This window comes from Ammospiza nelsoni, chromosome 8 (genome assembly GCF_027579445.1).
Source record: "Ammospiza nelsoni isolate bAmmNel1 chromosome 8, bAmmNel1.pri, whole genome shotgun sequence".
NCBI lineage: Eukaryota > Metazoa > Chordata > Aves > Passeriformes > Passerellidae > Ammospiza > Ammospiza nelsoni.
The window spans coordinates 16,316,634-16,332,966 of record NC_080640.1 but is presented as its reverse complement, the minus strand read 5'-3'; the positions used below and the strand labels follow the sequence as shown (position 1 = coordinate 16,332,966).

General features: G+C 36.6%; 1 protein-coding gene across 1 annotated transcript in view; it reads right to left on the bottom strand.

Annotated features, from left to right (window-relative positions):
• The window catches only part of PLCE1 (phospholipase C epsilon 1), a 116,117-nt gene that overhangs the window by 28,415 nt on the left and 71,369 nt on the right, over positions 1-16,333 (bottom strand). Inside the window, exons 4-12 of the mRNA XM_059477058.1 lie at positions 13,882-14,027; positions 11,760-12,018; positions 10,872-11,080; positions 5,983-6,649; positions 5,310-5,492; positions 4,346-4,463; positions 3,807-3,966; positions 719-841; positions 489-625 (exon numbers count right to left, since the gene is read on the bottom strand). Coding sequence (XP_059333041.1) covers positions 489-625; positions 719-841; positions 3,807-3,966; positions 4,346-4,463; positions 5,310-5,492; positions 5,983-6,649; positions 10,872-11,080; positions 11,760-12,018; positions 13,882-14,027 — 2,002 coding nt within the window. The remainder of the gene's footprint in view (positions 1-488; positions 626-718; positions 842-3,806; positions 3,967-4,345; positions 4,464-5,309; positions 5,493-5,982; positions 6,650-10,871; positions 11,081-11,759; positions 12,019-13,881; positions 14,028-16,333) is intronic.

Genomic DNA, 16,333 nt, shown 5'->3' with positions numbered 1-16,333 from the left:
CTTTTCTTTACATGTGGCGAAAATCCCAGACTTAGATTATGGTAACTGAGGAATGTAAAGGGGGACAGAGGCTTCCTTCCCCTTTATCCAACATAAAGCATATCCACTAGGAAAGTAGATAAGAAAAAAACAGCCAAATGGGACACAGGGCACAGCCTCTTCATTTCTCCTCCCTATATTTGCTCAGTGTCTTAGCCCTTCCAGGACTCCTGCAACCTGTACAGATCCCTGAGCTCAGCCATTCAGCAACAAGTTTTATTCCTCTGCTATTACCAGTTACAAATATATCTGGCTAATGGAAAGCTGGAATATTTTTCTTTACCTTCATTTTTCTCTTATAGCCCACTAACTAGTATTAGTGGAGGCATGGCAGCAGTCCTCTACTTACACTCGTAACTGATAAGGAGACTGACTGAGACACATTTTATTAAGTGAAATAACTGAAGCTGCTCAGTAGTCTAACAATTGCATTTTTCTCCTTAACAAACCTAAATCAGGCTGGAATCCACTGCTATTTTCATCAATCTTCAAATTAGTATAAAGTGGAGCAGGCTCTAAGCCAGATCGATTGCAAGGCACAGCGTAAACATCAAAAAGGTCTTTCAGATCCTTGCGGCTACGGACACTGCAAAAAGAACAGAAAAATTCAAATTTTGCTCTTTTATAAACTTGGATGAATGAAGAAAAATTAGTACAGAAAAAAAAAAAAATCTTTTACCTGAAAGATTTGAAGAGCTCTACAAATTCCACAAAAGTCATGTTACTATCAGACACCATGAAGTTCTGAAATCCTTTCATTCCTCCTTTGACACGGCCATGCCAGCTACTGCTGCTCCATGTGCTAAATCAAAAAAAGACTGCTCTAGTTCGGTTACATTAAACTTCTACTTAACTGAAATATTATGCATTAACATATTAACAGTTTATTTGTGCTCTTCTTAATGCATTTATTACCAGTATCTGGAAGAAGCAAATCTTCTAAGGTGCATAATGATATTTTCTACCTTCTTGGTTATAGCAGCTATTTTTTTTCTTCAAGACAACTGTAAACTTTATCAGAATGAATAATGTATATTATTTTAAAACTTAATTTAAAATTTTAAATAATATAACTTTTTTCATGCGGAAAAAGGCCTGATGTACATGGCACAAATGAAAGCACTTATTTTCCCTTTAAAGAAAACAATGCCAAGATTCTTGTAATGCAGGCTGTGTATAAGGTCCATTGAAGACAAAATAATAAAACAGATTGCTCTGTAACTGCAATCATTAATCTAAGTTGTGCAGCTGAACAACATTTTTGAAGTAGAACCAGCACATTTCCAAAAGTCATGTCCCAAAATCTTTGGCTTCTAGAGGATTTGCACTAGTAAGTAAAGTTAGGCCTTACTTGAGCAGTATGAACAAGTCCTTAGTGAACTACATGGAGTACCTTGCAATGAGGGGCTGAGATGTTGAGCCCCTTCCTGGGCCTAAACACCAATGAATACACATTACAGGAATGGGATCTGCCAGCAACAGCACCCTGAAAAGGGCAGGATCTAAGCAACAACACAAATATCAAGAACTATCTAGTTTGAACCATAATTAACTGCACAAGTTACAGTATTTCCTTCAAAATATCAGATCACATGTCAGATTTTATTGCTCTGTAATGTTCAAATATACTGATCCATTCTTCTACGAATTTTGCCACCAGGCTCAGTACAAATAGTTCAGACAGCTGTGATGGAAAAACAGAACCAGCTTGTTGTCCAGTATTCCTAAGGACATGCCTGCAAGCAGGTGACTTTCTACACAAATAGGCTGGACCAGATTCCTGACTTCACTCCTGGCATGGGATGGATGCATTCAATTGAAAACAAAATGTGATTTAAAAGTATTAAAAAATACCATCTACTTTGGTTGATAATATTGGATTTGTTTGACATTACTATGGAAAGTACTGACATACTGCATAAAACTTTTTTAGTTAAAATAATTCCCAGCATTTTTATAAGACAGGAAAAATAAACCATGATGAGGAAAGCCTCTAGATTCCAGAAAACAGATTGGAACTGCAGAGTACCAAATGGGAGACCAAGAGCAGAAGAAAAGGCTCACCTTTTCACCCAATCTGATCACTAAAGATTATCTTCCAGAGTAATGGGAAAACAATACAAACAAAAGGTTTAAATAAAAAAGCCAAAATCCCCAAGTAAACTCCATCATCACCAACCACCAAAATTGCACTTAGTAGCAGTCTGGATTGACTGCTGAGTGAGGAGGTTTACTCTCTCTTCCCAAAATAGCCACCATCTCTAGTTTTCCATATCCTGTCCTCTGTGTCCCAGGATGTTATCAACCATCCTCCTGCTTCCTCCACTTCACAAGCAGCACTAGATTTCCAAGGAACTTGGAAATTCATCAGATGCCCATCTGCTTTGAAGGAACGACAAAAGCAGCTGCAAGCTACTTGGGCTCAGAATAAAACTCTCTCCAGTGCTCCAAATTTCTTAATGGCTTATTAAAACAGGGTCAAGATAATGGGTCAAATATGTAAATCTGTTCTTAGGAAGACTCCTTCAGGACAGATAAAACAGTCATAAGGTACATCCTGAGAAGTTCTGTCAGGAAGGGTCACAGCAAACTTGGGACTGCTCTGCAAAGTGATGCTGTGGAAGTGCCAGGCAACGTTGCCAGGGAAAACCTGTGGTAACGGGGGAAGGTCCACAGTGCTTAGCTACACACAGATCCATGCAGAAACCCAGGCCTGAGAGGATTTAAAAGAACATTAGCTGTCCTTTTCCAGGGAATGTGAGTTCTCCATTGAACCTTTTAATCTAATTTAGAGACAACAACTATTTTAGCATAAAAGCAAAAAGCAGATCTGCAAAACATGGAATAATTTTCTAGAGATTGTAAAGCAGTATTTCTTCAGTTCAGTGTAAAATAAAGCTGTTCTCACCATTACCAAAAAAAAAAATTGCTTACCAAGACAAATCCAAGTTTGTGAATGACAGTGGAAAACAAAAGGAACACAGAGGCTCACAAAGCAGCATTAACCCAACCACACATGTCCACAGGTGACTCTACTAATCACACCTGTTGCCAAATCCAACTATTTTAAGTATAAATACAATACCCAAGAAATACACAACTGAAACCACTGTACAAGACATGTCTCTACAAATAAAATGTTCTACCAGCAGCAGTAATCCCTTCTATTGTTTACTGTTCTCTCCTGGAACCCCCAAGATTCATATTCATAATGATATTTCAGCAATCCTTCTCCAGAAAGGCACTGGAAAGCCTCTGCAGAGACTGTCTTCTTGTATGTTATAAAGTACTGTCCACATCTCTGAACTATTATTAATATTGTAATTACTACTACCATCACAATTAGTATCTATAGCATGAATATAATAGTGCACTATGATACTGCATATATTGCAACAGCATAACCTTTTACACTGCCTGAGTGGCACAAAAAGGATGAATGTTCAAGAAAAAGACGCCTGTGAGAGATTCCAAATTGGTTCCTCCATTTCCCAAGATAGTACTTCAGCCATCACCAGGAATGTCACCACAGGTTATTACTCTCTCAGGTAGAAATTATTTATGCTGAGAAACCTCACAACCTCAGCTTTCAGCTTAAATGTCTTGTGTTCTGCTACAATGTGTTTTAGATGTCTACAAAAAGGCTAATGACATTTCTGGTGCTGTTTTTGTCAGATTTTGCCAGTTGGGCACAAACCCCACATTAGATAATAAATAAGTAATTGTAGCTTCTTTTCTTTTTTCCATCAAATGGATTTTGCCCTTACCTAGACTGACTTTTGCTTGATGATATTACAGGAGAGGAGACTGGTCTTGCTGGTGAAGATGATGTGGCTCCTAAGTTGGGAGATCCAGATGCTGTCAGAGAGTGAGCTCTTCTTGATGGAAGGTTGTTAGATGGAGAAGCATTAATAATAATATTTTGATCTAAGGAGAAAACAAAGTTTTCATCACAATTACATTTGGCCCAATAAAAATGCTTTTGTCAAGGAGACCTATATAAAAATTCATTAAAACATAGTACGACACTAGTAGGATTCCAGCTTTGTCCCAAAACAGTTAAAAAAGTATGTACTGAACAACATAACAAATGTATTTTATCTGAATAGAAAGGGAATGCTGCTGAAACTAAATGAAAGAACAATCATGAACAACTAAAGAAATTAATTTCAGAGTTCACAGATTTGGAGCTTCAACTGCAAAAGTAGCTTTATGAGTTTATTTTTAACACTACAAAAAATATCTGCATAAAAAGGCTTTGAGCAAAACCTTGACAGATTTTTAAGTACTGAAGCAATATATTTACCTGGTTCTTCTTGTTCATCAATATCTTGAGGATCTGAACCACTTCTATTACGATATTCCTTACAGCTTTTTGCCTTCCGAGTTGCCATTTCATCATCAGTGGCCTCTCCACTTTCGCCCTAAAATAATGAGCAACATAATAAACATCCCAAACCTACTATTTGCATTTCATTTCAGCACAATCTGTAACAAAATAATGAGATAAATCAGCTATTCCTTACAAAACAGACTCCTGTGAGGCCAGTAACAGTAGAAAAGAGACAACTTAAACAGATGCATAGCATGGGACCATTAGGTGTTACCTCAGTTTGACACCACACAGAGATAATGATTGTGCCTCTCTAGAATGCTGCAGCTGGTTTTACACTATTTCACTGTTGCACTGGAGCCCTAAAGAGGATGGATCTTGTCATTTGAGAATCCTTCTACCTGCCCACTAGAAAATGTGGGTAGCATAGAGGTGCTAGTCCTGCATTATCCTCTCTCCTGCCTATTGCTGAAAGCAGTTTTGTCCAGGAAAAGAGGAGACTGACAGACTAGGTCATGTTCCTGTCACCCACACAAGATAAAATGCAATCTTATGCAATGTGGAATAACAATGGTAGTGTTTTTCGAAACATGAAAGCATAAAGGATTAAAAAAAATTACACCAACCTTCAGACACCACTTTGCATGCTAAGATTTTTATCACCACCAGTATTTTATCTTTATATGGAGGTAGTACCTAAAGGCTGCAAGAAGATTCTGTCCCATTCTGTTAGCCCTGGCACCTACACATCCTAACAACACTGCAAGCATGAGATAAGAACAAACTATTGGAAAATAATAAACATCAAACCTGAAATGACAATAAACAGTTTTAAAATCATCATCATCATCATCAAACTTCCTTTCTCTGGTTCAGAACACAGCTACACAGTGACTGCAAGGAGGAAACAAAACACGTGAATAACAAAATATTCTACCCTGATGAGTACTTTCTTCTTTTTCTTAGCTGTACTGATTCCCAGAGTGTTGTTTCTCTGCACATTGGGCTTCTCAGTGCTTTTGGTGAGAGATCCCGTGCCTGTGCTTCTTGCGGTCCATCGTCTGCCTCCAAACAGCTCAACAGCCTGAGCCAAGGTTGGGCCTTCAAACCTTCCATCCTCCTACAAAGATTCTCAGTGTTAACAAAACAAGGAGAGTAAGGACACATTTTTAAAGCAATAATATAGATCTCTGAAAAACCAAGGAAAGAAACATCAAGAGGAGACAATTTCTGATTACTGAGTGAATTCCCCAGGGCTATTTTATTTGCTGCTCTGGGGATGTTTTTGGCCCTAACTATTATCACTCATTATTTTGGTGCCCTTTTAAACTACAGTCATTGCTTTTTTCCTTAATAAAATACTTATTTCAAAACTCCAAATATATGAAGAGCTTTGTAAGAAAAAAAATTTAACCTCAGTGTACTGGAAACTTGCAAGGTTTGACATAACCTTGTGTGGAGAATCAGATCTTGCTGCTTAATCCGTGTTACAAAATTGGAGATTTAGTGTTAATCTTTAATCTAATCTTACTTATGATGGAAACTAATTGCATTACATTAAGCTGTTGATATCTTTAAACTTTTTTATAGAGAATCACAGCATTTTTTACCTGGTAAAGGCTGACGTACTGTTTCCGTAGCCACTGTAGTCTTTGATCAGGGAATCTTCTCATTTTTCTTACAGCTTTAGTCAGTTCCAGCAATCCATCATACAGCATTCTGGCAGTGTATTTTGGAGCAACAAAGTGCAGCAACTTATTATCAGTAGTCTGAAGTCCATAAAGTAGTGTTATACCATTTTCTTCAAGGGACATATTGCAAAGCTTATTTTGAACACACACAGTGTGCATATCAATGCCTGAGTGTCCCATATATACAGCCTTGGCTGAAAACAAGTCCAAAAAGCCTTCCACCAGTCCAGTATTACCAAGAAACTGGTATTTACCAAGCTCAGCAGTATTGCCCAGCACACTCAGTTTTGCCTTAGCATTTGCAGGGCAAACTGTGGTGGGTTTTGTCCAAGTCAAAGTACTATTGTCAGGCTGGAGCTGGAGGAAGCAGCGAGCTGAGAGATGTGTCTCCTGGTCGTAATGAATGACGGTCGCCCCTTGCTGCATGAACTGATGGACGTCAGCCCTGATGGACAGCACGTACCAGGGAATGAGTTCTATCCCATGGCAGAAAGCCTTTTGCTGCTCTTCTGTTGAACTGGTGTCCCATTCTTTCAACTGCTCAAATATGTCACTTTCAGAGTCTGAAAGATCTCCAATGAGAAATCTGCAAGTGAGCAAAGATGAGAGATTTATATTTAGTGATACATGTACTGACTTGTGCTATGCTTGATGAATATTTTTTCTGCTGTAGTTTAAATAAAGGGAATACTATCATCACTATATAATTGGGACTTACAAGAACTTGTGTAGTTTTTGAAGTACTATAATTTATGTTATTGCAATTTTGCATCAGTTAAGAGATGCTGTTACAATTACTTGTAACTCCTGAAACAATATGATTATACTTTCATAGACCTTTCCAAACTTTGCATTAATAATAAAGAGTGTCTGATTGGTTCTTAAGACCAAGTGATATCAGTTTTTAAATCCTCTGTGTAAGATTGCTTCAGCTGAAATATTAAGTGCCATATGTGGAAACTGTTAGCAGGATATAGTGCATTTCAGACAGGACTTCTAATCTCTGTTCTATTACTGATTTAATGTGCAGACCTTTCACATTGTATATTATTCTGATTAAAATAAGTAAAATACTGGTTAAAATACATATCTTCCTCATAAGAATGCACAAATAATTTTATCAGATACTCTCCATAAGAAATTTTATTTTACTTAAAGAAAATATTAACATAAACTTGTATGCAGCAGCCAAAATTTCTGATATATTTTGCCAAAATTAGCAACAGTAGATAAAGAACAACAATACTGAGCTAATAGGAGAGGTAGTTAAAATGAAATGTCTTCCCTGCAGAAGTCTCTAACATGTATAAATCCACAAATGTTCAATATGCTCTTTGGATACTCCAGTGAACATAAACAAGGACAAACTGTTCTGTGTACAACAGAACTAATCAAGCACATTTTCCTAACGATATCCAGGCAATAAAATAAAAACCATCTTCTTCTACATATCCTTCAAGATATCATGTCCTAATACCCTCTTTGCTTCCCCTTCTTAGTACCACAGTACTCCTAGTTCCTGCCCCTTACCTACCAGCTAAGTCAAAGATGACTCATGTCGTGTTTCCAAGTCACATACACCATCTCCCCGAGTGCTAGCACAGATGATCATCAGCTTCTCCTCAAACTCTCCTCTACCTGGATGACAAATTAATCTGAACTTTTCCTTCATTCTATACAGCAATGATTCCTCTATGAATTTATTAATGGGTGAGATCTCTGTCTCTTCACCAAATTTAAAAAAAATGGCAAACAGGTAGAGGTTTTATTGCTTGTTGTGAAGGGACTGACAAAATAACTGCATTGGTCTTAAGTGTAGCCTAGTTTCTTTAAGAAATGTTGCTACAAATAAAGGTCACGTGTTTTGACTGAGCTGATATAAATTGTCTTACTAGACACATGTAAATTGAAATATTTATCTGTATTATATAAAATTATATTTTAAAATGAAACAAACAACTGAAGCAGCTCTTTCTCCCCTACACCCTCAAAACAATGGAACAAGTCTCTGTACAAATGCTGTAACGTATCTGGAGAGTAGCTGTGCATGGCTGGAGGAGTCTCACAGCAGAGACAGAAATGGCAGAGCTTTGCTTATGTTTCACATGCTGCATGTGGAATGTACAAGAAGCAGGTAAGCCAAGCACACACAGAAATGGAGCCTCTGACCCAAGCTGCCAAAAGTGACACTGCTTCCAATTCCTGAGAGCACTTACAGAGCCTGGGCTGGACCAGGGGCTTTCTTTACATGTGCTGCCCTGAGAGGCAAGGAAATGAAAAGTAAAGAAAACAGTGACACAGATTGCAGAGGAGAAAATTGCAAGGTATACAAAAAGAAAAGAAAACCCCTGAGGTTTTCCACCACTATTTTATATGTTATTTACCATAATTGGAAAAGTTTAAATGTGAAGGTAAGATGAAGCTAATGAAGCAATGATTCAAAGTAAGGAGTATCTTCATAGGTCACTCAATAATTAACAATTCCATAAAAACTCTACTTCAAATTTGGTTGGTGGTTTTTTTTCCCATTTTCCTGCATACCTTTATTTTTTTTGAATTTATTAATCATCAGAACAGAGTTCTAAGAAAGATTAATGTTTGATATTTATCTGGCATGTACAGAAATCTAGGGCAATTAGCTGGGTCACTGACTACAGAGTGATGGAGCTTATTTGCTAACGCAACTAGGAAAGTAATTATACCCATTGCCCACTGATTTTATTAGATGCCTTTCATTTTCTTCAAATCAAATTAACCTACCAGCTTTGGTGCATTCATATTCCACAATACTAATCCAAATCATCAAAAGAAAAACTAATTGAAAATCTTTCTTACAATTACAAAGTAATGAGAAACATGTTTTGCAGTGTATTTTTCTGCCTTTATGACCACAATGCTACAATTATCAGATAATGCATAATTATGGTATAATTTGGATTTTGTAACACTGTATCCAAATATGACAGGTCTCACCAGAAAGAGGACTAAATTTCTTCCTTAGAACCCTTTAGCTGTTCATAGGAATAAAATTAAACCAAACACAGCCTCCATAAAAGATCAGCATAACATGGCCCATCTGCCTCTGTAGCAATTTGCTCCTGTGCCTCACTCAGTTCTCTGCATGCCTAGGAACAACATGGCAAGTGAAGAAGGAATTTCCAAAGCCTGTGAGGCACTTGAGTTAAATCCATACTTTCAGAACTATTTTCCTACAAGTATTTTACTGTTAAAATCAGTATTTACTGCATCAGAAGTACAGACATTCATAACTGAGTAGGTAATGGCCTGAACCAGGAAACACAACTTTAATTACCTATCTGAAGTTTTGTTCATTTAAATTTTAAATTTTCATTTCAGATTCATACTGGGATTTTTAAAAAACTGAATTCCTACTTTAGTTTGGAGTGCAACTCACTATATTACATTTATGAATAAAGCATAAGTAATTTACCAAGAAATTATTTCATAAAGACATAAAAAAAGCAACTCCATTTAATTTCTATTTTATTCATCCAAGTGAAGTGTTTATATGCCTCATGTATTCACCATTTGAACTGTAATTTGCAAGTTGATTTTAAGGCATATTAATTAGCAAAAAATAATTTCTGGAAGAAAGTATTAGTACTTGAAAGTATTACTTGAAGTAAGTCAAGAGACAGCATACATGGACAGAGAAGTGGGTCTGTCTTTCTTGGCTTAATCTAGTGCACCACTTCCCAGAAGCAACTGAAGCCAGATGTGAATAATTCTATTAGAAACCATTCTTTCAGGAAATCATGATTATTTATTTTAAATGAAATTTAGAATTACATGTTAATGAAATAAATGCATTTTAAACAGGAAGATAGCAGTTGCCTCTCAGGCAGTTACTTTTTAGATTTAATGTTTAAGTAGGTGAAGTAAGTTGGATAGTTCTGAACATATTGATATTTCTGACACATTATCAGTAAAATAACTCAAGCAGTGACTTAAGCATGTTTTTATGCAAGCCCTCACGTAATTTTACAATGCTTTACCTCAGAGCAGTAAAGTTCTGTTATTTAATTTGAAGTTAGTCTAACACAGTTACTTAGTTGAAAGCTGACCTGACCCACCTATGTCTACGTGGGCTTTGCAATGAAACTTCTCTGCAAAGCAACATTCTAGAACATCCTGGGATGTCCTAAGTTTTACATTTCCTGTATTTCCCGCTGGTGACTAGTACAGTCCTCAAGAGTCGTCTTCAAAGTGAAATCAGACTGAACACTGCCTTTTTTTACACAGAGCACAATGAAGTAAACTTCTTTGCAAAATAGCAGGACTACAGCAACCTGAAAATTCAAAATATGTACTCACACATGAATGTTTCCTGGACAAAACTGAAACCCCTCAAAGCAACATGTCCTTAAAAGAAGAAGTCTTTTGAAGGATAATAAATAACCTTTTTTTTGAAGGGGCCAGAACACTGCCTGAGCATGCAGAATGTAATGTTCTGAGCTCTGATAACAAATATGTCCTGGTGCTATTCCTGTCACTAGAGATCAAAATTGTAATTGTAACTGTGGATTTTTAAAGCTCTCTGTGTAAGACAAAAAGGATTTACCCTTATCATGAAAGGAAGTAATTACATCATGAGGGAAAATATAGCTATACAGAGAGTTTCCAAGCAGTTGAGTATCAGGGGAGAAAAGTTCTGAACTGGAAACAGGTAAATACAAGGAAAGATGCTAAAGTTGCTCTTATTTCAAAAGGCAAGCCTTGGTAAAAGAAAATCAAAGACTAAATCCATGACATATAGAAGTGGTGATAGTAAATAAAATGAGACCTACTGGTAGCGGTTTTTGTCCTTCAAGGAGTTTTTCCTTGAGCTGCTCCCTTCACTGAAATTATCTTCACCCTCTTCAGACTCCAAACTGCGATTGCAGCTCCGAATTGTTTGAAAGATATTGTTTGTTGTTGATTCTTTTTCTGGATTATTTAAACCATCCTGGCCTACTCGTTGTAGGAAATTATCTTGTCCACTGTAATCTGAAACAAACTATAGAGATATTTAAAAGATTAGTACAGCTACAAATAGAACATTGTGTCATCTACTTCTCAACTGTAGGAATTTTTACTATTTAGAACATTTAGTGCATATATCCTAATTGCTTCCCATGGGATTTTGTACCTACTTGCAATACACAACAGACCAAATAATTTCATAAAGTAAGATAAGTTAAACTCCTGAAAACCTAAAAAAAAGGCTCAGTCTTTAATGTTTCATCTAACAGGGGCATTTTTCTTTTCAAACTACAATAATAGAACTCATAAGAATAGTTTCTTTCCATAGAGGAAAAGCTTGATCTGCTGAGCTTCTAAATTCTGTTTTTAAGAAACCCCAAACTTCCAATTCCCACTTAATTAAGTAGAAGGTCAGAGTATTTAGCAGAAAATAACAATACATTTCAGGCTTCACATACTTACTTAATCCAAAGTATAATCAAGATCTTTTATTACTAATGCTGATTTCTCAATACTCTGATATTGAACTAGGCAGAAACAACCAAATCTAAATTGCCAAGGAACTATGGGAATTAAATTGAGGTCCATGTAACTGACTAGCCTAGTAACAGTCTGGTTTAGAAAACTTTAATTTGATGATGCCTGTGGGTAAGATTATATAAAATAAAGCACTGGCTAAGAACATAACATCCTAGAATATTTGTCTCATTTACCTCTAGTGTTTCATCCTGGGAGTTATATCGTGGACAGAGTCTGATGAGGCTTGATGCTCCATCCAAAACTTCACAGAGCTCTTTTAAAAAGACACCACAGAAAGGAACAACTTTGCAGCCTGGAATATTGAGTGCCCTGTTGACCACTTTCCTGTATTCAGATGATGACTCATGTTGTGCCATAGCATCCTTCAGACTTCGCATGGTTTCAATATCAGACTGGTCCATAAATTGCCACATTTTTAAAACCTTTCTAGACCTATTGCAAGAAGGGATCACAAAATTTATTAAATTTCAACAACTTACCTTCAAGTCCAACATCTGCAGCATATATGTAATAGAGAAAATTATAATTGCACAGAGATTAATGAAATCAAGACCATTATTTTTATAAAAATTCTCCTCTTGAATAATCAAAGAACAAAACTAAAAATGAGAAACTAGCAGTCTGATCTACTGAAGCAGTATTTCACATTTTAATAAAAGCCCAGCTGCATAAAACACACCAGTAGGCTTTCTAACATTTTTATTGTGTCATTGCCTAAAATTTCTAAGGGCTCATAAAGAAATGAGAAAAGATTGAGGAAACAGCATAAAGATAAATCAGATTGCTTCTTACAAATTCCTTCAGCTATATTATGAACAATCCATAAAGTAAGCAAAAGTTGGAGAGTTTTAATTAAATTTATTTTTAAGAATTTACATTGATTTCTTCCCTGATTTACTCACAAATGATTTAATTTCACAGAAATAAGGAAGTCAGGACCATGTTTAAGCTCTCAGGCATCAGTACAGAGTTGTAGCTGAAAAGAAATTCTGTTTTCCAACAGAAATAGCTGCAAGGACTATGAGTACCTCTGGAAGTTCTTTTACCTTCTGAGCTGTATGTCTGTGTAATCACACAGCCTTTCTTCCCACCCCTGGCCTCAGACATACCAAAAGATCCAAAGATACCTCACTGTAGACTGCCCTTAACCCCACTTTCCATCCCTGTCCTGAAATGCTGCTCATCAGCACTAATCATCCTCTCCCTTCTCTCCTACACTGTGCAGATGTACTGGAGACAAAATTAAGCCCTTAATTTGCCTTGCATTTTCCCTCATAACTTATATGGCTTGGAGATGGTGGATGAATTCTGCTGAAATATACTCCCCCTGCCTATGAGTGTCCCAAAAGAGCTTTATATACCAAAACCATAAACAAACAGCTCAATGAGGTCCTTACTGAACCACAAAGAACAGCAATGCAAACACTTTACAGCTTTGTTACACAAACATATTATACAACGAGGGTCAAAGCCAAGAGACAGGAAACTTGATCTTAACTCTTCCCTGTTCAGAGGCACTTGCTGCCCTCTGAAGTGCCAGTGCTAAGGCACTGCCTTCCTGCTCCCCTGGCCCTACAGGAACCTGTCATTCCACATGAAAGCACAAGGTGAGCTGTCTCTGAGCCCCTACTCTCTCCTCCTTGAGATAATGCAGGTCCCTCTACATAAGACCATGACAGTATGAGATCCCAACATCAGTCTGAGTAAGTAAATCAGAGGAATTAAACACAGATTTGGCTGTTTGGTCTTTTGAGGGTTTTTTGTCATTTTTGGGTAGTTTCTTTTTTACACTTAAGACTGATCCTTTTAAAGCATCACCATGATCTGGTTTGGTCTGTTTGGTCTTTTGAGGGTTTTTTGTCATTTTTGGGTAGTTTCTTTTTTACACTTAAGACTGATCCTTTTAAAGCATCACCATGATCACGCTGCACTTATATTCTGGAGACTCCAACCACAAGTTACATTAGTTATAGCTCATTAGATAAACCACAACTGCTTTCCCACCTTCTTTCTACATTTTTAAAAACTTCTGTTAAAAAAAGTTTTGCAAGGCAGCATATTCAACATGCACCAGGAAAACAGATGGAGTTCTCAGAGCATTTTGAGAAAAAAAAGAAAGGGTTTAGCATGCTTCATTTTTCAAAAAGGGATTACTAGAAAGTCACAGCATGAGATGATGTGGCTTAGCCATGGATTTTTGTTTAGTTTCATTGTTCTCCAGAGACATCTGCTTAACAGAAGCTGCAATGCAATCTATCACTGAAAAGCCATTAAAAAAAAAAGAGTTGCCACTACCTTAGCCCTGCCAGGAATTCCATTACAGCATTGTAGTTGCCCATATTCCAGCAGCATTTTGCCACGTGTACTAAGTATGAGAAGACTTCTCGTTTCTCCTCCATAGAACCTGCAGTCAGGATCAGCCAGGTCACCCAGGAGCTCACCTGGTAAAACCAAACAGACAGTATGGTCAGCCAAAACAATGACCCTTGGAGCACTCATGCATCCTTGACAGGTAACATGGGCTTGTTTGGTTTCTTCCATCAGGAAGGTATCAGTCAAAATTCCACTTACAGGCTCATAGCCAAATCACTTATGCACTGCAAACACAATCTACACAGTGACATTCACATGACAACAGTTAAATCATTAATTAGTCTAGAAAAACTTTTATTAAACAAAAAACTACAGCATCTTAATATAAGATATTCTGAATCTGCATTGATACCACAGAAGAAAATGGACAGCTTCAGCTAGTGCTGATTTCTAAAGCTGCTAGAGAGATCTGCAGTGTAATTTCTCATTAACATAGTTTATAAATCTCAGTCCCACATAACTCTTGTTAACAATATGAAGAGGGAAAGTTGATAAATTGGAATTTTTGGTTTCGGTTAATTTCATAAAACTAGCTGCATTTAATGCACAATTTTGCTAATTCCTACATGCACTGAACATTTCAGATATTTTGCATTATTTGTTTGCAAGATCACTAATCAAGTAAATAAAAAGAATTCTCATCTTTCAAAGTGGGCCCATACTACCAACTTCTCTTTGGCAATTAATTAATGCTGGAATCAGAAATCAACTCAGTACATGATTCTGTTTGTATTTAAACAAATAAGAATCAACCCTTCATTTTATCAGTGTGCAGATTTTCTTTCCAGTTTATGTTCCCACAATATCCATAAAAAGTAGCTATATTTCACATGGAAAACTAATTTAAACCAACTGTTTCTTTTTACAATATGACTCCCTGGAGGCTTGATTTTTGTCATTGTGTAAACACTTAGGAGGCAATAAACGTGATTTGTTTACTGACACTGTGTTCCATTCTTTGGTCCTGAAGGACTCAAGTGTTTACAGATAATACCAGTGTGAAGAGAGGCTTGTAAAAATTAGGAAACGCTAGTTCACCCCTCAGGGGCCATAGACTTTTATTTTAAAATCCAAGCATGTAAAATAAAATGTAAATGCATTAGTACTAACAGGAAAATAACCCTCCTGAAAATATATAGGGCTTCTATTTATGCAAATCTATACAGACTCTGTGTTCCAAGCCACCTGCTCCTGAGAGAGGAAAATCAAAGACTACAAAAAATCTAAGTTACTGTTTAACCTGTCTGAGGGCAACATCAATCAAGAACAATAAATGAGAAATGTCCATATGAGAAGAAAAGTCATACATCCTATATATAAAAAAAAAATTTAAAAGTCACATTTTTGGGACTGAATTCTTGCATTCATTCACTGGGGACATACTCAGGAGTGAGGACAGTGACTGTGGGGATGCTGCAATAGGTTGTGTGCATCAGGGGCAGCACACTAACCACTGCAGCAGCTCAGAATGAGATTCTGAATTCAGCTGAAATTTTATTTGGTGTATTCACTTAGTTACTTCTAAAATATAAAAACTCAATCTACTAAGAAGTGCATACCCAAAGAACATGAAGGTATGGAAAATACAAACCACCACAGAACTGCATGGCATGGAGGTCAAATGAGGGCAAAACCAGAATAAAAGGTAATAAAACAAATCCATTAAAAAATCTGAAACTGTGAAACAGAACAATCAGATCTGTGGCACAGATTTGGTTTTGTATGCTGGAATAAAGTGACATATTATTTTTGGAGATTATTCTCATTTTCCAGAAACGGCTCTGTTAGGGAATGCAACTGCTAAACATGCAATCTCACAAAAAATCGATATTTGTTTGTCATGCAATACCAAATGTGGTAATGACTTGATTAATAAGGTTTAAAAAGTTTTAAAGAATCATATAATTTTAAACAGATATGTTTGAATCTAAAGTAGTAAAGATGTAATGATCAGGAGAAAACAGTATCAAAATTGAGAAAGAATATTTAAATAGGCAACTGACTTCAGACTCCCCGTTAACAGGAAACCTTTAAACTAGAACAGCCACTTATTCTATTAAATTCTATCTAATAGAGAGTTTAAGACCGCTATAAACAGCATGATGAACTTTTACAATCTGTAATCACAAACAAAAATCTATAATGGGCAGCATGGGTGAGCCTTTGCCGACTTGAGATACTGTGTAACGTGTAAGAGCAAAAGAAGGGTACAAAAGGCACCATGAAGTTCACGCTCGCTCCTCCTGTTGGACAACAATAGAGGAGTAGAAAACATTTTAAAAAATCTTTCATTAAACAAGAAAAAAAGTGAATCTTTTCGTTCTAAAATAGAAGGTACTTATTTTTTGGTGGCTGTGGAATTCACCTGGAAGCT